The sequence below is a fragment of the Hippocampus bargibanti genome, linkage group LG01 (assembly GCF_051943395.1).
Source record: "Hippocampus bargibanti isolate YZ-2025 linkage group LG01, ASM5194339v1, whole genome shotgun sequence".
In the NCBI taxonomy this organism is placed as follows: Eukaryota; Metazoa; Chordata; class Actinopteri; order Syngnathiformes; family Syngnathidae; genus Hippocampus; species Hippocampus bargibanti.
In genome coordinates, this window is record NC_142734.1 from 8,518,863 (window position 1) to 8,542,323 (window position 23,461).

Here is a 23,461-nt window from a genome sequence, read left to right on the forward strand (position 1 = left end):
TTCATTTTTACAATGTATTGAATAAACTACATTACTTTGTTTTTCATTTGGCAGCCTATCTTTTGGATGCACTAATTTTTGCCTTAAAGTGTTTATCGGTTTGAAATAAGTAGAAATTTTGTGTTGCCAAAGGAGTGCAGTTTTTTAGAAACCCCTGCAATGTAAGGTACTGCTACTCCTCTCCTTTTAGTATCTTACAATTTTTTTGTTTCATCCCCTATTCTTTCCTTTTGACATTTGTTAAAAGACCACTGAGGGTAACCACAGAGTGTGAGTGCTCTCCTGATGACGGCTGAAGAAGCCTTTTCATCGATGGACCACTCCTGTACGACAGAGCTTACACAGACATTTTGTAGTTGTGTTTTTCCTTAAATATTATAATTATTCAAAGCAAGCTTCCCTCGCGTTTTCCAAGTGTCTGAGCGTTCACACAAACTCTCTGAACAACCTTTGGACTACGGCACAGGTGAGGAAGTCAAGGCCCGCGGGCCAAATCCGGCCCGCCACATCATTTTTTTCAGCCCGCGAAAGCAAATCAAACTTGTTAAATTCCATGATGATTGCTAAATTCTCAGCCAAAATTTCATATTTTTGGATGTCAACCACAATAAAAGTCATTATTCTTGACTTCAGATTTGAAAACGAGTTATTCATTAATTTGCTGTGTGCTCTATATGTAATATTTGAAGGGATTTAAACATTCGAATGGGTTCCCCAAATTCATAACGGCCCTCGAGAGGAAACCATAACTACAATGTGGCCCGCGGCAAAAAATGACTTTGACACCCCTGGACTACGGAGAGAAACATCAGCTATACACATGGCAGCCAATCAAAAATCTCCACGAACAACACACATCCTACCTACTTACATGATGGAGGTATGTTCCAGAAATGTCTAACCACCTAAATACATATCAATAGAACACATAATTGAAAAGAGATTTATGACATTAATAAAATCAGTCCTCGGATATTACTTTCATTTTAGCGCACAGACTAATAAAGTGCCGGTTCAATTTGTTGTATTGTGGCCCCATATTGTCCAGCCATATATAATGTAAAATGCCAATTAATTTAAAATTTAAAGACGCGGTTCTGGTGCTGACAGTCCACTACGTCATGCAAATCCCACAACAGCCGTTTGTGCTGTCATCCAGTTGTCAGCATGACTCTCCAGAACATGCACATCGTGTTGTCCTCTGTCATCGAAAGACACAGTGGTTGAACACAAGCATGACATGTTTTGAAGTTGATTCTTGGAATGTTTTCTGAGCGTGTCTTTAGAGAAGTACATAATCAAGCAGAGCTGATAGTAGCAAAGATTGTCTCAGGATATCACACAAAAAGGAGGAAATTACAGCGAGAGGACTTACTGTAGGCTGGCTCGACTGCACTCTTTATGTTCACCACATAGGAAGAGTCCAACCGGTGCTCTATAGTAAGTAAAGTGGGGTGAGAAGCAAAGAAAGAAGAAACGCGAGAAGCAATAGTGGCGCAGAGAGGGAAACAGCATGTGACATGATGAGAAGTGTTAGCGAAGCAAGGGCAGAGAGGTTAAAGCATTGGGAGAGTTAAACAGTGAATGATTGAATGTGAGAAGGAGGGCGGGGAGGAAAAAAATCATTAGTAGTAGAAAGACAGGGAGGTTTCATGGCTTCAGTACATGAAAAAGGTACATGACACATGTAAAATTACAATCTGGCGAGCAAAGATGGGTCACTGACAGAAAGAAAATTGTAACCTTTTGAGTAACTCACGTCTTCAGAGCTATACTGTTAACAAAACACGAAACTTTTGATAGTGAGTAATGAGGATCTTGAATTTACTTTAAATCAGAGATTCTCTGCTAGCCTAAAAATATCTGAATCACAGACTAATGTGAATTATATTTTATCCATGAATTCTTATTAAATAATTCCAAATAGTCTTTCAGTTTGCTTTCATTGCCTTTCCCCTGTTTCACTGCTTCCAGATGTGTGTTTTCACATTTAACCAATCACATTTCAGCGATCATTTGTTATCAGGGTCGGAAATCTTCACAATCAGTTCTGCAAGCCCTGGAGCATTAAATGCAGTGTCGATGAAACAGTTGCTTTAACCAATCAGAGTTCGAGTTGGCAACCCAAGGACTGCTGGAAGGAGCTGGAAACGTCAAAGTTTTCGCAAACTATGATTGATTAGTCACATGAATGGCTAGTCACTATCCAATCATATTATCACGAGCCGCTAGAAGAGCATACTGGCCAAAGCTAGCACACTGTATCTGTCGTGAGCTGCAAAAGCAAATACATTTTTGTATCAATTTAATAGCGGTTTTGTCAACCCACAAAGGCTGAAAGAGGAGAAGCAATGGTTTTGATTGCAGATATACTGTTAAAGCCATTTTCAAGATGAACATTTAGAGAATAGATGGACATCATTAAGGTTGGACAGCTCTGAAGCTAGCAAAAATAGCAAATAATATTGCAATTTTATGAAGTGAATTGACACGTTTATAGTAAAAAATTGAACAGTTTAATGACAGTACAGTGAGACCTCAGCTTACGAACTTAATTGGTTTCCAGACAGAGTGTGTAAGGTGAAAAGTGTGTATCTCCTACAAAAAAATTCCCATAGGAAACCATTAAAATGGGAATAATCCGTTTCCGGGTTTCCATAAAATATACTTTTCAACTAAATAAGCCATAAAACTACACACAACATACCTTATTCTCTGTATAATAAATGTGCTATTGTATTGTAATGAAAGAAATACACTGCATTGTATCATAAAGTCACTTTATTTACATTTATGGCTTGATGGAATGGCATTGGAGGTCGAAGGTCAAAGGGAATTGCTGTTTGGAAAGAGGCGCATTACATGAGGACTGTAATTAAAGAAATAAACTGTGCTGTAAAATAAAGTTTTATTTACCTTTTTGATGGTCGTTGATGGCTTATGGAAGGAGAGTCACCTTACATAAGGACTGTTGGTAACTTAACCTCGGGTGCTGTTCGGTTGTGTGCTTCCGCCGAAGATCACTCCGCCAGCCGTGGTGGGTGTGTATTATGAAAATAGTGCTTATTATAAGGTTTAATTTTCATAAATTTGACGTTTGTAAGACGAAAAGTTTGTAAGATAAGGTGTTTGTAAGTTGAGGTCTCACTGTATTTCGTAAGTTTCTTCAAGTCCCAAGTTATATACTGGTCAACGGCACCCTCCAGAGGACGTGTAGTAATATTACACCACACTCGCAGCTGATTGATTCAGATTGATTCACTATTGAAGGCCTAGGAGTGACATGCACAGCCGGCCGAAAACATGCTAGTCAAATACCCAATTCACTCGCTCTATGTCATGATTGGTTCAGGAGGACAAGGGATGCTGGGAGCCCAGTATGAGCTGATGAGCACATTGCATTTCGATGTTGAAGCATGTTGGGAAGTCCGGTGGCATCAAGTATTAAGGACATGTGGGCCACAGGGCATCCCCTTTGAGAAGACAGCTCTCTTTGGTCAAACAGAACAAAGAGGATATCCTACAAAGCAGGGAGACAAAGCGGCCGGTGTTCTTCACATTGCTGTTGGATGAGACACACCCGCTGGGAGGAGCTGCTTCCTGTTTTGTGTTACTATCTGGAAATAATCGAGCCTCACTGCAACCATTGCATTGCAATAACATTAAACCCAAATTGTACAGGTATCATTGCACGTGTCACTTGGAATTTATGGTGATTCATTTTCCACCACTTTGAATGAAGCTATAGCATGAAATGTCAGGGCACTGCAGAAGACAACTTTTGCTGTATAAAAGGATTCTTTGTCCATAAATTTACACCTCAAATCCAACCCAGATTTTGTGTGATTCCACTCTATGAACCATAATTTACCTCACAATCCAGTGATTGTGGTGGATCCAATTGTTTTCAAGCCCAAAGTAGCTTGGGTTTTATCAGAAATGCAGCATTAAAAAAATTACAAACAAACTCTAAAGTCGGCAGCAAAACGTCTGTGTAAGCTTTCAGTCGTACAGGAGTGGTCCATCGATGAAAAGGTTTCTTCAGCCGTCATCTGTACTTCTTTGAAAGAAGTACAGATGACGGCTGAAGAATAAACTCTAAAGTCCTATTTGCCTTATTCTGTCTTCATCTGACTTTTAGCTGATAATGTTTGTCGTACAAAAAAGGTTTTTACTGTCCAAATAACCAAGTTGAAGTCCAGCCAGGAAAGGTTTGACATAAAACATGTCCTTCTCTATTAGAAGTCTCTTGTGCTCAGCCAAGCTAATTAAATCCAAAGGAGTATCTACTGCTTTCAAGGTTGAGGCTCTGCTTTGATCCTGGTCAGGATGGGTGGGAGTCCAGAGCGAAAGTCATGGCTTCACATGACTGTACTTGCACATTATTCGTTGCTTTGCGTTTAGTATTATTAAGGACATTGACTGAGTCTGTCCAATCAAATTCTGGATGATATTCATGACAGAAATGAAGAAAATTTTACTCTAATTACGGTGACAGGTATAAGCTATAGTGTACAGGCAGAAATGTAACTCACATGGAGGAACAAAGCTACAAAATGTGGTATTTAAAAAAAACAGTGTGTCGAGGCCTTGGTGAAGTATCTACTCGTCAAACAACTACAGTGAACATCAGTTTCAACTTGAAAGTGAAGAGGAACCTCCCTTTACGGTGTTCCTAAATTTGGAAACTTTGGGAATGACTTATAACCAGAATTGACATTTGTTCAGGTCATCTTGGAATGTTGTACATTTTTTGACACATTTCTGTATTTGCAAGATAGGCACACCCACACAACCAATCATGTTCTGCTTTTTCACAGCTTCCATTTGGAGGCATATTTCCCGAGAGAGGGATTATGTCCCTGATATGCACACTCCATTGCCTAGGCAGGAAACAACTGATCATCTGGGAGATTTACACAAATAAACGCTCCGAAATTGTGAAATTCAAAATGATCCTAATTCCCATATAAGATCACCGTTGTTGTTTTCACAAACACATTCATTCAGTTCTCATCTCCAAGATCCTCACATGATCGTTCAGGCAAAGGTTGTAAGGATAAGCACTCAAAAAGAATCCACTCCGTACCATAAACTGCCAAAGGACAAAAGCGCACCGTCTCTTTCAATGAAACATGTAATCTCTGCCTTGAGGAGGAGCAGCGCAGGTCACTTCTCCAAGGCAACACTTTGGTGTTTGGAACAATAGTGGTTTATCGTTGGCTTTAGTGCCATAATGTGATCTTTCTGCAGGAGTCATCAACTTCAATGTCCAGCCTGAGTGCATGTGACAAAATCAAACAACTGTTGGGCAAAGAGAAGTGCATCATTTCAATCGTGAAACATGACAGCTTCTGCTCCCACAACCTAAACAAAATTATCGGATTATGATCTGAAGTCTCTGCTGTACTCGCTTTTTTTCGCCCCTTTTTGTCCTTTGCCTGGATGAGTCCCTTGAGGGCCCACAGAGGCCAAGCAAACAGAGAGCTCGAAAATAACCACAGCTGCCAGCGCTCATCTCCCTGCATAATCACCCGGCAGGCACAGACCAAACTCATTTTTCAACAACGGTAACTGGAAAACTGTGGCTGTCGACAGCGTGTTGTTTCCAACATGGAAACAATCCAGGACCCCCCACCCAGTCTTTTCCCATCTTGATGGTTAGGCCTCAGATGCTAGTGTAAAAGTTGCTCCTGATTTGAACACAGTTCAAGACAGTTGAAGACAGTTGAAATGTAACTTGCATATTCATGTACTACAGCCCTCTTACATTCAACACAATAAAAAAATCTACATTTGATGATTTAAAAGTGATGGGTTGATTAAAAAAAATAAACAAATGGATTCATTCCCGAGTACTTTTAGTGAGTTCTGTCTTTTGAAATAAAAACCAGAGAAGGATGAGAATTGACAGAAAACACACATCTTTTGTTATGCAATTTTATGTTGTTCCATTTCATCCCCGCAGGTGATTTGAACCCAAAGTGTGTTAAAGAAATTTACATCACTTCAGAAGCATTGGTTATTTCTAATTGGGATCAAGAAATACATTTGGATTGGGTTGTCTGGGGGAGGAGGTGTGGGGGACAACAATGCCAAAGACAAAACTGTTGTGTTTGAATCGATAACTTCTTTTGGAGCAGGCTCCTTTATCCATATGGAGTGTTCAATTACATCAAATTATTTTTGCCCAAAACAGCCTCAGGGAGGTGGCCAACCCTGCCATCTACAGCCCTTCATGGACACCAGATGGGTGACAATGGGGGGAGATAGGGAGCGGGGGTGGCAGGCTTTAGGGCCCAACAGGATCACCACCGTTCCCTGTAGTGCAATGTTTCGAAAGACACAATATATCTTTTTGAAAAGACATATTGCATAACGATGAAGAATTGCCTTCATTGCCATGCAGATTTGTTTTGTAACGTGCAGGATAAAGGAATCATCAGTGGGAAGAACGTAACCCAAGCAGCGCCACACCCTGTTATCAACAGTAACCTTTGTTTCACTCATTTCTAAATGAAGTAGATGACATCTTGGGCGCAATGGGGAAAAAATCTCTCACAAGATATTAAAAAAAAAAATGGTGTTTGAGGAGTCAATCATACTTTGAGGCTGCAGTGGTCAAGATGAGAATTTGAAGGACATGGAACTCCACCTTTGCATTTCTGGAAATACCCAAGTGTGGAAATGGCGACAACAATGGTGAAACGAAACTAAAAATAAAACAATATCACATCAATGTGCGCTCCAGATGGTCACTACGTGGGTCAGGAATAATGGAATCAGGCATTCCACACAATACATGTGAATAACACAACAGGATATAAGGATTAACGACAACAACAGTGTCACTGCACTCTTAGATGAATTTGGAAGAACGGAAAGGAAGTTCCGCGTCTGCGTTGCCAACAGGATAGAGATGCTCAAAACGTTCGTCATTCAACACAGGAAACCAAATTTCCTTCCTCCACTGTCCTCCCATTTATATCAGACATTCGCCTGCCTCATCCAAATCAGATCATGATCAGCTAGTGTGCAAACTCAGGTGTTTCAGAAAATAGATGTGCAGAGAAATAGCTCGATGGTATGACTTGGAGGGCTAATGATTTGGCTTCAAACCGCGATGATACATTTCCAAAGCATTCGAAGTATCCACTATGTTATCTGGTGCTCCAGAAAATGCTGTAGTCTGTCACCGCGGGAATTTTATTTATTTCCCTGCCTTTGAAGATCTCCCTCTTCTGCCACCTCGACCACTGGGCAACAGGATGAAAGTGGAGATGTTTATGTCTCCGAGACAAAGCTGAGGCGTCTTGTTATGACCTGAGTGGCGGCTTGAAACAGGATGCGAGCATGCACAGATTGCGTACTGTGGAAGTCACATATGTGGGAACTATAACGGGAATGATTGGCCACACACCACATGCAGTTTCCCGGTCTCTTACTTGTGCTCTCTGAGATTGGAGGCCATGGTGCACTTCCATCATCCTCGCCACTGGGGAGATCTATGGAGACAGATACGAAAAGAAGGGCAAGCTCCCAAATGACCTTTGGATTCGATATTAAATCTGATCAAACATGTAATCAGCATCTAAACAGTATACTGTGATTATTACCCATCATGAAATAACACCACACCTTAAAAGAGGTTGGTTTTGATTTTTAATGACAAAACAATGTCTAGAACAGTGGTTCATAAACTGGGTTATAGCAAACCCTAAGGGTTTGGTGAGTTGGTCTCAGGTGTTCGGTGGATCCTCTGCCACAGAAGTCCATCCCTCATTCTGCAGTTCGTGGGCACAGTCATTGAAAGAAGGGTTCGGTGAATGAGCATATGAAACTGGTGGGGTTCGGTGCCTCCAACAAGATTAAGAAACACTGATCTAGAATCATCTCCTGAGCTGAGTCTCTTTTGGGATGTGAACAGAGAGCAAAATGCAACTGTTGTATGGGGTGCTGCCCACCTCCGGAAGCTTCATCAGCAATGAAGTCTTCATCGTCGCCCAGTAAGCTGGGCGCCACTTGGATATCCTTCTCCTCCACTAAGTCATCTGGCAAAGGAACCTCTCCCCACACCTTGGAGGGTTGTGTCACCTGAAGCAAACAGAAAGATTTATAGAGGTTGAAGTCTTCACAGAGCAGGGTTACACCCAGTGATATGCTTCCGCCCTGTGAAGCGTGGACACAAAACATAAGACTGCGGCAGGAAACTAAAGCACTGCGACATGTTTACTTTCAACGTTTATTATCTCTTATAGGGATTTTTAAGAGTTTGCATAAAAATAAGAGTTCATGATCAGCTCTTATTTTTGCAATTCCATCTTCTTAACTTCCGGCATACATTTATGACCCACAACTAGTGATTTGCAAACAAGGAAGGAAGTGAGGAAGGGGTTGTTTCATGACTGCATGGTTCAGATTAGTGCAAACATGCTTTGAACTTTCTTAGTTCCCTCAGGTGAACATAACTCAGTTTCTTCATTCACAACCAGACACTCACTGCTAAATCAAGATGACAAACCAAAGTTCAACTTGCTTTGGTTGCCGTTTGAAATCTCTCGTGTTACAATCATTATTTTCCAAAATACCGGCGGTGGGTGTGTGAGTATTGAAAAGAAACATCTATGGACACAGCAGTAATCCTTGCCACGGTCAATGTCTTGTCTTGTATCTATCAGATGCAGCCATACAATTTCAGTGAGGAGACTCCAAGTGAGTCAGACGTTGTAGTATCTGATCATCTTGTTGTGGCTCACCCCGCTTGAGTGCCCTTGCTTTTCCCGAACCGCTCAGACGCATGCTAAGAAGTGGAGCTATGACTCTGGCAGGATGACACCGTTGGCATTTACAGCTGGCGTAGCCCGCCAGTTCCTATTTCCACCCAACTCTGTCATGCTAGTTTCCCCCCTTTAAATGCCTGCAGATAATAAATAAGTACCCCCCCCCCCCCGTGGCTGAACACCCTTACAACAACAAGCCTGGGCCATTTTCAAAAGAAAACCGCTGACTAAACAAATTCCTTTCAGTGGTGGCAACCAGTCAACCATCAGTATTGGTCTTCTTGTCCGCCCTGTTCCTTTGGGCTATCTAGACTATCATTTGCTTAGACAAAGTGACACTTGGGTGCAAAAGAGCCAATGATTTGAATTATATCTGTCCCCCGATTAAAGAATATTGGGTGAGATTTTGTGTTTTCACCATGCCACCGCAGCTCAAAATTGGGGAATCAGCCATTGCCTCGAGTGTTTCCTTCAGTTTGCTCCCCCTACGTGGAAACCATTAAGGAAGTCATATGTGGCGGAGGGCAAAGCACATTTTTGCAAAAGGACTAGATAACCATTTAGAGCTGCCGCAATTGGAATGTTTTTATAAACAATTGCAAACTCCCTGCAATAGCATCAGTTAATTGAATAATTGCGTTAAAGGTATTTTGTCATAGCTTAATACAAAATATTTGTTTTTATTTGTTTACCAAGTCAATAATAGTACATGAAAGGCACTGATTTAGTCCTCGACAACGTTTAGGAAGTTATACCTATTTGTCGAGTTTAATGCTAATGTCTACCATTTTGATGTACGCACCGAAAACTTCTTCAGGTTCAAATACATGAAACTATGGACGAAAATAACATTTATTTTCAGAATTAATACAAACTTCACACAGGGAGGTTGGAGTTTAAATCGACTCCCATACCGTCGTGCTGTGAAGTTGACATGCTAACCACTCGACCACAGCATATTTTTTTTTCTATGAATTCATTATGATTCAGTCACTGGTTTGGTCCACACTATTTCATATAATGAGGCAAAATGCTGGTCTAGTAAAAGAAGAAGTTAATTTGATCAAACACAAAAGAAATCCAGCAGACATTTAAACAGCTTCTTCCCCCAAGCTATTAACTCTTTGAACTCTTTGAACTCTTTCAACAGTAGCCAAAATGGAACTGTATAGTGCCACTTAGCAGTTTTTTTGACAACGATACTAGTGCAGCGTGTTCTACCGGAAACAAATTCCTTGTGTGTTCTACATACTTGGCAATAAAGATGATTCTGATTCTGATTCTGATTACTGTTCGCTTTCACTAAGGACACCATAAATTAGTGAGTGTTTCCTGTTGAGATACTGAAATCAGAGGATTTTGACACTTTTATTGTTAAAAATGGCTTTAGACAATTAAGCAGTTAGCCAAAAACTTGATGATCGATTAGATGTCGGTGAATCTATTTATTCCGATATATCAAAGTGAATGGCAAAAAAAAGAAGTTACACGATAAAATAGCAGAAGAAATATGATATAACATATGAAGTCAGTTGTCAAGTTTTGAACAATAGACTAGTAATGAAAACAAAGAAGTAAAACCAACAGGAAAACCGAAGTGAGTTGAGAAACTGGCCATTGTGTCTTGCAGCTGGACGCAATCATCTCTGAAAAGGCCATCAGATCCCGCACATCGTTGAAAAAGCCACGCCTCAACATTTATCTCCTCACAAGAAACTCAACGTTCTTCCTTCCAGAACGACCTGGTTTTTACCTAAATGATTTTCTATCCAGACAACTCCATTTGAACTGTGCTGGGGTGTAATTTCACAACCAGCCTTTTAATTGTGACAAGTGCTCGCTGGCATTCGTCCATCTTAAGTTATTCGAACAGAATAATTTGGGAACAGAAATCCATGACCAGATAAATAATTAAATACATAAAATATGACCAAAATATGCTCACAGTATTTTATGTGCCGCAAAATAAACCTTTAAATTTACATAATTGACTTAAGCGTGTTGTTCAACAGTACATCTGATAAATATCAGACTGGTATTTTCGATCTGCAGTTAATGGATATATTGTGTGTCCATATTGTGTTGAAAAGCAAAGCCAGCTAGACACAGCATGCTAATAGCTCTTCAGGGAACTTTGATTTTCCCAGTGGTGAATCAGGGTGCTGATGCAGCTGCAGAAAAAGCTGTGGGATAAATGAAGTCTATTTATGATCGAAAATTAGCATGTGACCACAGATGAAAGTAACACAGCAAACTCCAGCGTTCAATCACGCATGTGGGCAGCACAGAACCTCCCCTCCCTGACCTCTTCAACTTTCTATTTCTCTTTTACGCTCTCACTCCTTAAAAACAAGTACTTCTGCTGAGACTTGAAGTGGCAACATGCAAAGAATGTAAGGTGCGGGATAGCTTGATGCACATGCATCACACTGAGAAAGGCTGAGGCTCAGTGTGCACTGCAACACCAGGCACCCGTGACAGATGATCCACAGAAACTAAGCACCATTATTTCTGACATATATGTACTGTATATACATATGTGCACACACACACACACATACACACACACACACACACACACAAACACACAAACGTGGCTCTGTAGGGGAGTGGTTAGCTCTTCGACTTCACAGAACACCGTCGTGAGTTCAAATCTCATTCTGGCCTTACTACATGGAGTTTGCATGTTCTCCCTAGGCCTGCATGGGATTTCTCCGGGTCCACGGGTTTCTTCCCGCATTCCAAAAACCTCCTTGGCAGGCCGATTTAACACTCCAAAGTGTGAATCGCTTGTTTTCTGTGTACTCTGTGATACCCTGTCTTTGTATATACTGTGATTGGCTGGCAACCAGTTGAGGGTGTCCCCCACCTAGTGCCCAAAGACATCTGAGATAGGCTCCAGCACCACCGCCTCACAACCCTTGTGAGTACAAAGCGGTCCAGAAGATGAATGAATACACACAAACACACACCTAGCATTTATGCACGTTTTATTTTGAAGTCTGCCTTCTAACTGCAGTGACGGCACGTTACTGTCAATGCAAAGCATGAACGATACAGTAGTTCCCATAAATAAAAGGGCACTGGAGGCAATAAAAAGAATGCCTCAAGCATTTTTTACCGATTCAGTCCTAAATTTATGCTTGTCTTTAACACTGTGCTGAGAAACGATGGTCAGTTTTTCTTCGTGCTCGTACCTGCACATTGAAGAAGACTTAAAGGACAACCGACGTCACTTTTTTGTTTTTTAACTGACACCTGAAAGACATTTTATAGCATCTAAAATAGCCAGAACATGCAGTATGATATTTTTAGTCAAATGCAAAACACCAATAAAAATGACTTCAAGTGTCCAAAATCTGCAAAAAATTGAATTGGGCATTTTCAGAAAGTCCCGCCCCCATTTCGTGACGTCACGTCAAGACATCTTGCATTGCTTGTGAATCAAAACAATGGCTTCAGATTCGGAGAATATGCTTTCTTGTTACACATCCAGTTAGGAATATGATTCAAATAGTCCTGATGAGCAAAGCATACATGTTTGCAATTGATTAAAGAATTTATTTGGGCCATTTTGAGGCAAAGGGGAGGGGGGGAATGTCTCACCCAAAAAGAGGCAGAAAAATGGCGACCAGCTCAGGTGAGAAATGAATCAGCCCGTTTCCACAGGCTGATACATTCTTTCCATGGAGTTTGCCTCCCTCTGCTGGCAGCTTTTGGGTGTAAGACATGGTTTAAAAAAACAGTACAGCAAAATACATTGACGTGATGGAAAGACGCTAAAATGCTTCTTTTTTATGGTGAGGAGGCGGTCCTTTTCTGACGTCACGTACGGACTCGTCACCAACTCAAAAACAAGACTTCCTGAATATTCAGCGCGAGTCTTAAAACGTAAATTATAGCTATATGTGGTGAAGTCTTATTAAAATACGCCCAGTAGAAGTCATTTGAAGCCATTTTACAAATTATGGACATAACTTGACGGGAGACGTCGGTTGTCCTTTAAGATGTTTGTGGCAACAGAATAGCTTTGTGCTCCTTGAATGGCAAGTGAACTGACAAACTGCCACTCATGACACTGAGCTTCTGACCTGGGCCCCTGTTACATGAAAGCCTTGATGAGTGAGGTTCTGAAGCTCCGCGCAGCACTTTTGACATTTCTACATGGTTTAATGTAAAGTGATTGGATGAGGAGGAAATGGAAAGAAGTTCCTCATTCGACAAACACTCTTTGACGGGTGCAGGGATTGCCTTGCCAAAAGGTTCCATGACTAACAGGATGGGCGCAACAAACAGTCCCTGACCAAACGGGTCAGGGACGGAGACATTGCAACATGCAAAGAATGGTGGTTTTTATTCTTTGTTCTCCTCGAGTCAGGCTCCAACACAACACAAGTCAGGCTTGGATTGCTACAGCCTTCAAATCGGATCTTTCTCACTTTTAGGGAAAAGTAATCCTACACAGGCATCTCATGAACTTAAACGAAGCTAAGCGTGATGAAACCAGGGGATAATGTGATGACTGATTCACAGTGAGGACAAATTTTAACCTTTTGGGTAATGAAAGAAAAAAAGGTCATTTTTTGATGTGCCGGCATTTCAACTGTGTGACACATGTAACTGAGAAGTGTGGATGTCTGGTGTGACACTCTCAGGCCATGCTGATGATTTGGCTTTTTGGCTACCTGTGCAATCGGAACAACAGCTGAACAACAACTTTGTCATGTAGAAACACATTTCCACCTTGACCATGCTAGATAAGTAGAAGTCACACTTTCCTGTGAAGTGAGCAAAGCCTGCAGCACACATGCAAGCTTGTTGAATGAAGCGTCCAGCCTGTGCGGACTTGTCTTGGCCAAATATGGCAAGGAATGACGTCCCCTAAAAGCTACAATTGAAAATGAGATTAATTTATTTCGACAGCACTTGTATGCACAGTTGCTCAAATGCAGACTAGGCTTTAATAGCAAGTTTAGAGGACTTCGAATCAGGCAACGTCGATCAGTCTAATGCTGGGGTGTCAAACTCATTTCACATTGTGGGCCACATATGGCCTCAGTGGATGTCAAGTGGGCCGGACCATTAAAATTATACCATACATGCTATAAATAACCAAATATCATTCCTTCAATACCGAAACTTGTTGAAAACTCACCAAGCACAAATGTTTCCCACGCATCTCTGTAAAAAATATGACATGGTTCATTTTTCATTGAAAATTCTACACTCATCTACTTTTCTCTGTTTGGATAATGGCATTTTGGCTAATGAGGATGTTGAAACCACGGTTGAACAAAAAAAAGACCGCTGTTGTCTTCAGCGTTGATCGAAACAGAACCATTCACCACAATAGCGGACAATCCTGGAATTGCATCTCATTAAAAATATCAATTCCATGTCCTTTTCACATTTTTTCCACTTAGTCTAATGAATGACTTGATGCGATGTCTTAGACAGCAAGGTTGCATATTCAATAATATTCAAAAATATACTTTACACATTTCGTTTCTACAAGCAAACTGTCTACATCGTGTTTCATTAAAAACAATCTTGTGGTGGGAAGGTGTAAGGATTTTCATCAAGTGATACAAAACATTCAATGTTCTTGTGGTAGGTATATAGTGTCATAGCCAAAAGTCATCAGGCATGAAGCCAGCTGTGAATATTAGACTTCTCAAAGAACATTTTTTTACATGCATGCACGCAGGGACACACACAAACACAAAATGAAAGACACCAGCAGAAGAGGCACACACTCATCAGATGTTCAGGTCAGGAATGAACAAATTCTGATTTCAGAGGTGGGGGTTGTCAAACTTGTGGATTGGATTTTCGCAGGGAATAAAACCAGTTGTGTTCTTGTCAAGAGAAACATATACCAATTAATCCTAATACTCATGAGACAAACAAGTCCAAAGAACAAAATCAAAGAAAATGAAACTCTTTTGTACTTGATGTGCATAAAACATGCAAGATCAAAGGGTTTGAAAGTTATTTAGGGTGTGTTTCCAGAAACATTGCTGAGAGCCAGGAAGTAAGAGACCAGTTCCAATTGCTCCCGATGATAGCTGACGGATGTGGTACGAACACTTGGACGAAAAGACCAGTGCCAACATGGCCATCTCAGGCCGGCTGATTTACGACATAAAAACACCCACTCGCTCATCCACACCACAGTGCCCGAAATAAGCATATGGTGACGTACAATGGCTGAATGCTTTGAGTCTATGTTTACATCAGCGCTTTGCTACATTGGATCCGATATCATTCGGAATGAACCGCAATGACGAACATATCAATTTTTACTGAAAGAGGTATCCAGCGGACAATTTTACATCATCAGCAGGTGTCGATCGGCTTGCAGTTCTTTCTAAGCCTACATTGCTTGCATCGGTCTCTGCCATGTAGATTGTGCACATCATTTGAACTGAATTTCAAGAGAATGAGCAGAGCCACTTTGATTACTGGTGGAATCAAGTCAAAGCTGTTCACTCCCACAATAGTGCAAACGAAATGTGAATTGTCAGTGCTGACCTCAATGCTGCTTTGGTGATTTTGAACCCATTTAGGAAACTGCTGTCAAATGCTGCATTGTGTTAACATTGGAAACAGTTGCCACAACCAATTTGAGCTTGTGGAGGTGAAAGGCACACGATAAACTGTAATTGGGAATTGTTCCAAACTTTTGGAATGTTTTAAGATGAACTTGTGCCGCATCAGTTTTGGAGAGAAAGGATGTCGTTGACCTCCTCCAACCGCTCCCACCTCCCACCACACTGCTGTCAACAGTTTAGACCCCCTCCCCCTTTCATTCCACACTCTTTATTCCTGCCTTAGGACCAAATAATTGGAGACCAGCTGTTGACTTGGCCTCCCTCGTGCTGTCCCAAATAATGGCAGGCCAAAACTCACTCATGCCCCCACTGTGCACTCCATGAGCTCATCTCTCAAGTGTGGAGAAAGACTGGCTGAATAAACCGAAACTTGAGTTCATAGTTTACACAACTTTGATTGCAATAGACAATAATCATTCACATTTTTTACCCTAATTTGACACATCTATCAATAAAAGAGAGCAAGGGAGCGACTTGGCCAAATAGCTATTTCTCCATCAGCTTCATTATAATTGTTGAAATAATTTGAATATGCACAAACTATTATGGATTATTTGAATATTCAAAATGTGGTGTGTTTTAACAAGTTTTACAGCCTTTATATGATCCCCTTTTTCAATTAAAATTAATCCAACGAGAAGGTAATTCATCCAGGTTTTAAAACACACATTGAGTTAATGAACTCCGATTTGTGTCGGTACCATGGTGACACAATTGGAACACAAAAGCAATTCCAGCATGTTGAGCTTTTGCTTTGTAACCGAAGCTCTCACAACACAACCTGATGTTATGCTTAAGGTCGGAGTATTATTCACATCAAAGTCCTTCTTGCTTTTAGCACAACTTTGGAAAAGCAAAACAGAAAAGGAAATCAACTTAAGTCGGCTAAGAATGAAAAGATTCTTCTCAGATATGCATGGCATTTATTTTCAAATAAATGTGCTACAGCAGCAGAGGCAGATGCGTACCACTCCCGTTGTTGATGTTTTTGCTGTCCACCCCCAATGGAAAGACTCTAATGAGTGTTTTTGCTCAGCAGTACACTATGAAACAGCTGAAAGTGGGAGTCGAGAAGGAGAAATAAGAGCTTGCCTGGGATCCATCTCCAAATAGAAAAAAAAAAATCCCACAACCGCCAATGGAAACACGAGTGAACCAAGATCTTGGTGTGTTCATCTGGTTTCTCAGAGAAGAGCCTTTATCCAATCAAGCACTTGAATAATCGGATAACTCTTTACTTCTTACTTTCATCACTTTACTGCTGTGAAATGTAAATTTCTCCGCTGTGAGACTAATAAAGGCTAATCCAATAAATTGAAATTCAGCATCCAGGTTCATCAACAGCACATGAAGGATATACTGTCCATTGCTTATTTTGGACAATTCTATGCTTTCACTTTACACGGACTTTAAATTTGTCAAATCATCACACATTCATTTTATTTGAAACTCAAGCAAATATATAAAACTGTGACTCTTTTTTTATCAAACTGAAAAAACTTATCTGTACTGGAGCTATGTGCAGCAAAAAAAATAAGCAGTTTTGTCAGCAATGACAGCAATAACGAGGCAAATGTTTTTGACGAATCTTTCAGGCCACTGTGGAGTTTTGTCCAACTCTTCTTCCCAGAATTATTTTAACTCTGTCATGTTGCTGTGTTTTTAAGCAGGAACTGCATTTAAGGTCAGACCGCAGCATCATCATTGGATTTAAATCTGGACCTTGACTTTTCTTCAAACAGTTCATTTTGGTTTGATTGAGCTATAGAGTGGTGGACTGGCTGGTGTGTTTTGGGCTTTCATCCAGCTGCACAATCCAAGAATCCTTTAACCAAAGCGTGCTAACTGATGGAGGGACACTCGCCTGCAGGATTTTCAGGTACAGAGTTTATACTTCTATAAATTAAAGCAAATCATGATAATGAAACTTCCATATTTGACTGAGGGTAAAATATTGTTGTTTTTTTTTTATCTTCTTTTCCTTTTGGCTTTTCCCTTCAAGGGGTCGCCATAGCGAATCAGTGTCCTCCATCTTCAGAGGTTTGATTCGCATGTTTGTTTTGGCCAAGCTTTTACTTCGGATGCCCTTCCTGACACAACCCTGTGTATTTATGGGTTTTTTTTTCAGTCCATAAACCATTTGTTCAAAATGCTTGGGTATCATCAAGATTTTTGGGGACAAATGCTGTCGTTTTCACCTCAGCGTGAGCGTTATTTTTTTGCCTAGTGTCTGTCTTCAGGTTGAGTGGAAAGTGAGGTCCATAGCTCTTTGGGTGTAGTTCTAGTTCTTGTGTGACCTCAAGAATGATGTTGCCATTGCACTCATGAAATAATTTTGGTTGGCCAACCACTATACTTTTTTTCACGATTTGAGCCTAACTGACCATGATTCGTTTCTCAAAGCCTGAAAAAGGGCTTTGTACGCTTTTTTACACCGGTATCAATTTCAGTCACTTTATTTAGCTATTTATTTTTTTTTTCTTTGAATAAGTTGGTTTGAGCCGTGACATTTTCATTTTTAAGATCTTATATTCTATTTTCTGGCAAGAACTATTTTGAGTGATTTCTTGATGCAAAAATATGACAGGAGCACCGCCTGTATGTGGCAACTAAATTGCTTTTCGTTGGTCAGTTTATCAAACAATGTTTTCCGTAATCAAAGACAACACATTTACTTTTTCATGTTCCTAAAAAAACTAGCATAATTTAAAAATGTTATTTTAAATTGATGTTTTTTAACCTTTATTTACCAATGTAAAGTAATGCCAACTTAGCTGCACACTGCTGACACCGAATACTTCAGTTCTCTTTGTCAGTTTATCATATTAGCATGATAACCTGAAAGTTGTAAGTGTGATAAATATGTAAAGGATCCCAAATCAAAAAGGCTAGGTTTATCCGGCATTTGGATGGCATTTTGTGTTGCCCTGCAACTTCTGTCTCTGTTTGTCTTGAGTTCAGTTCAAATGAAAGTTCAGTGGAATGTCTCTCTGTTAAGAAGTTGTGAGTCAGTTTATATACAGAGACGGGAGATCAACATAGACAACAGAGATGGAATTCAAGAAGGAGACCAAAATACTTCAGGAGCTGTGCGTCTGCAGGAACTGTTTCACCCTCACATATTATGTCCTGCAGGAATAGCCAACAAAATATGGCGGCAAGTCTCTGTCCAGTCAGGAGAAACTGTAGCTCATACACAGTTAAGTTTTCTCTTGATGACAAAAAGGCCAGAGCCAGCATTAAACCCAGGCCGATCACTGGAATGACAAATGACTAAAAATAGCAGTCACCATTAGCTGCACTTCAACAAGACCGATGCTATGCCATATTCGGACAAGCAGTATGACAGCAGTGCCGTAAACGGTCTTGGTGTTGTTGTGCAATGTCCTGGACCTTTATTGTTGAATAAAATTGCATTTGGCACATAGTTGTTGTCAGAATATTATCGAATATAATAATCTGGTAATGAAAGGCAACTTTGCATCACTGCCATTGTTGTTGTATTCCGTGATCCTGATGCTACTGGCATGAATCTATTAAGACAAGCGGTGATCGGGCTAGTCGAAGCTAGTGACATGTGGCTAATCCTGGTTTACACCCCTTTATGCAGTCAAGCATGCGCCGGTCGTTTGTTTCTCTTTCTCACAACATCCCATTTGTGCCAAGCAGATTGAAGCTGTTTTGGTCTGGAAATTAAAAAATACTCTTTCGGCCCATTTTCAGCAGCAGTGACTTTGAAATCTGTTGTGGCTCTGTGTCTCCCGTTATGGAATGGTGCCCACAAGCCATTGAACATGTGTGAATGTCAAACACTGATGTGTTTCACCTGACTGACAATCAAACAAAGCGAGCTAAACTCCCTGATAACAACTACAGTAGTACAGACAGGGCACTTTTTTCATTTCCATTTTATTCCATTGTCAAAGCTCTGTGATGTGACCAGGAACGGTGCTACATCGAGGATATTGGGAGTAAAATTACTTCGCCAACCATCCAATATATCTGTCAAATGCCCGGTGAGACATAACTTTCTAGAGAGGAGCCTGGGTGTGACCACAGTGGATTTGGACCCATATCAAAAAACAAATTGGCCATGTGGGCAATGCAAGCTCCTTGTCAAAGATGTGCTGTTTGGAACTAATCTCCATAGTACTGGATCGATGCAAGAAGTCTCTGGCTTTTGGACAGTGTCGTACCCAAGTTATAGCTGAGCTGCACACATTTGTTGTGGTGTCATCACTCTCATTATGCATTGTGCATTGTGTCTGAATGGTCTTCAACAAAAGCTGCTTGAGGTCAAAGGTTAAGGGTAATTTTGAGGGCCGGGGGTTCATTGATTTCTTTGAAAAGACTGCACACTTGAGCCAATGATGTTCAATTGGAAAAGTCCCGGTAGTCGAGTGCTTAGCACTCCGGCTTCACCGTGCAGAGGCCGCCGGTTTGCGTCCCGGTCCGGCCTCCCTGTGTGGAGTTGGCATGTTCTCCCTGGGCCCGTGTGGGTTTTCTCCGGGTACTCCGGTTTCCTCCCACACTCCAAAAACATGCATGGCACGCAGATTGACCACTCCAAATTGTCCTTAGGAGTGATTGTGAGAGTGACTGTTTTATGTCTTTGTGTGCCCTGCGATTGGCAAGCAACCAATTCAGGGTGTCCCCCGCCTCGTGCCCGACAGCTGAGATAGGCTCCAGCACCCCCCGCGACCTTAATGAGGAATAAGCGGTACGGAAAATGGATGGATGGATGTTCAAATGGCAGGGCGGATGAGCGGGTGCAGCTGTCTGCTCATTTTTAATGACGACGTATCGACTCAAACGATGAGGATCAAATCTACTACAGTTTTGGAATTGAAGCTGTGACCTCAAGTCTTAGCTAGAAAAGGGACTTCCCACAAGATTTTTCCTGTATTTGCTCAAGGAAGCCGTTTATTTCCTCCGATTTCCTGTGATCAAAGTAGATCTCAACAATCTTCAAAATAAACAAACAAGCAGACAAATAAATAAATAAACAGACAGCTAGCTAGATAGCTAGATAGATAAATGGTGCGTGAGCTTTAGTGGTTATTTACCGTAAAGCATAGCAAGATGAACATTCCTGAAGCCAACTACTGAATTCCAGCATGTGAGAGAGGATCAGGTGCCAACTTTGGCGGGATCAAATGCCTTCTCTTTGTTGGCGTGCACCCTCTCCAGACAGTTGAAAACCTTTACATTCAGATTCTTTCAGTCACCCCGTGGCAGAGGTTCAGGAGAGCAGAACACGTGCAAAAACCGGGTTGATCTGGCAGTTGGCTCGAGAAAGAGGATCTGGGGAATCACAGTCATGCAAAGGTGGGATCGCTCAAGCGGCAAAGCACTTTCCTTTCGGCCACTTTGAAAACAGGAACCTTGTTAATAGGATTATGTTATCTATGCTGTCAAGAGGCAGATTTATTTCTTGGATTGGAATTTTTTTTTTTTTTACACCTACAAATGTCCTTTATGATTTAATGTTTAATTTCCCATTAATTTGACGGCTCATGAGCAGTCGGTTTTCATGAATTTATAAACGAAGTCATGCTGTGAAATTTTTAACAAGGTCAGACAGCTGTTTAACAGTTGAATGCTCATCTGAGGTGTTCTTTGTTCTTCCGGTACATCCGTGTTTGGGAATAAGTACAAATGTTCGACAGCGAGATAGTGAAAGCAGCCTTTGGATAAGCAATTAAGGAGAGTCCAGGATGGAGATATGGCTAGAGTACAAACACAGGTCCCGGGAACTGCGTTCAGCTTGGGGATTCAAACTTTTGCCCACAATCAGCGAGAAACAGCCCTAACTTTTTATGTATCATTTAATTTTATGGGGACTGGTATGGAATGTTTCTTTTCATTTTACCATTTGCACTGTGAATCTTGTTTTTATCATCAATGAGACTTCCTTCATGGATGTTTTGATCGGCAGCGTAGATTGGGTGACTGCAGTTTATTAGCTCCCCTGGTGAATCATCCTGTCTAGACGTTCGGCCTGCAGCAAACCGTCCCATTTTTAATCACACTTATTGACAAGATGGCTTTAGTTGTCCTTTATAAATGTAATATCACAAAAGTAGATGTTCAAAAAGGTGTTGTTTGGGAGTGTATAGGAAAAGAACAAAAAATAAACAACAGAACCAGTAAACCTTGCTGACAGTGCAGGTGGAGATTAGGATAACATTTTGAAGGGCAGACTTGGTTGAAAATTATTCATTTGCATTTCCTCTTATGATTAGCTCCAAAATAAAGCTACTTGCATTTTAAATAAGTATAGGTTTGTTCATAGAGGAATTCCTCTTGAACAATGCAAAAATAGAGGGTACTGTGATGGAAAAATCAGAATCTTGTATTGCTATGATTGTTTCTCTGCTAATGAGTGGTGCACAACTAATTGAGAGGTAAACTAATCGTTACCAATGATAAGGTTGTAATAAAGAGACATGTTATGGTCCTGATTTGTAAAGCACCCTTCATACAATTGGTCATAAAAGTCAGGCATTAAGAAATACGTTGTAGCAGCTTGGGGGAAGGCCAATATGGAAAAAAATATTAATGACAACCAAACAAAGGTTGTCGAAATGGTTGGAATACAGTCACTTTTGATGGGTTCGGCTTAATGACGGCCATGTGTTTTCAGTGTGCTTGAAATAACCTATTTGATTGACTTTATACTAGACACAGCTGCGAGGAGCAAAACACTGCCAGGAGGAGATGGGGGGGATTTTTTGGTCCACTACTCACCCGAGCAGAATTAGTCCTTCAAATTGGGATCTTGGCTTCGCAACATCTAAGCAAAGGAGTTCAGGAGCTAAGACGCTAATAGGAGAGCCCAAAAACAGAACTTTGGAGCATTGGCCTTACAGCAGTAAACAGGTAAATTTCACCTGTTCTCATAACTCTCAAATGGCCCTTCATTTCAAGGTGTACTCACATCGCCAACAACTGTTAACCAGGACTTGACTCATGCATGTAAGAAAGCAGCAGGGGAAACCTCCCCATTCATTGGGCGCAGATGTGAGGGCTCTGTTTCCTTCTGTAATGACGTGTAATTATAGGCATGGGGACTTGCTGTGCTTGTGTGAAAACACACTGAGCACAGGTGTTTAATCGGTAATGAAGCACGGAAAAGTTGGTGAACATCACTCTGAACTTGCGCTGACAGACAAGTCGGAACAAGCTAATGAGACATTACAGCAGGAAAAGAAAGAGCAGACAAAAAATCACCTGTGATAAAACATCATCATTTAGCAGATGATTCTTAATATCTTTGATGAAAAACAACAGCTTTTGGATTGGACCCCTATTGAAGTCTTACTATTCCGAAGTCAATGCCGTAACGGGACATTCAACAGCTGTAGTGCATGACGTCATGCAAAACCGAGCGTTAATTTTAAGGAAAAAATATCTTGGAGCAACAGCTCAGAAAAAGGAGATAAAATCAAGACTTCATTATTAGGGATTCAGATGGGAAGCCACTTGCGCTCTCAGTATAAGCCAGCGTCTCCTTTCTGCCTTTGCTACTTTATCACTCAACATCCAAGTGAAGACTGAGTCCACACTTTGTTTTTTTCATTTGCACAACAATGAATAAATAACTTCATTTTACACTTGCATGACCGTTCATAATGTTATTTTGTTTGATATTCCCTTTGAAGTTAATGAGAAATGTTTTACGATGGTCTTAGCCATGGTTATCTCTTATCTTTTCGTACTGACACATGGAGCCAACTGTGTGTACAAAAAGCCTCGATTGATGATCATGGCTGGTGTTTAAAACAGTTATAATTAGAATGACACACAGCCTAGGTTTATCTGCCAGAAGTATGTGGCTCACAAACATGATGAAACGATAAGTTCCAAGGTTGCAACGGGGTTCACAAGCCTGAAGGGGTTGACCAGAAACAATGTGGGGGGATAAATGGACATGAACTAACAGCTTGACCCTCCCTTCGCCTGCTGGAAGGCCAGTGTCACATTCAGCAACGCCTCCTGTGTGTCCTCGTGACCACCCCGCAAATCCAATACCAAGTCGTCACCGTGTTAGGGAATACAGGGCCT

General features: G+C 41.0%; 1 protein-coding gene across 19 annotated transcripts in view; it reads right to left on the bottom strand.

The window, feature by feature from the left end:
• The window catches only part of hspg2 (heparan sulfate proteoglycan 2), a 96,603-nt gene that overhangs the window by 61,002 nt on the left and 12,140 nt on the right, over positions 1-23,461 (bottom strand). For 16 of the 19 annotated variants that reach the window (XM_088994062.1, XM_088994029.1, XM_088994068.1 and 13 more), the window contains exons 2-4: positions 7,965-8,094; positions 7,446-7,505; positions 1,376-1,435 (exon numbers count right to left, since the gene is read on the bottom strand). In XM_088994062.1, coding sequence (XP_088850188.1) covers positions 1,376-1,435; positions 7,446-7,505; positions 7,965-8,094 — 250 coding nt within the window. Of the gene's footprint in view, positions 1-1,375; positions 1,436-7,420; positions 7,506-7,964; positions 8,095-23,461 lie in introns of all 19 variants that reach the window. The other 3 variants (XM_088994110.1, XM_088994075.1, XM_088994125.1) reach the window with 2 other exon arrangements.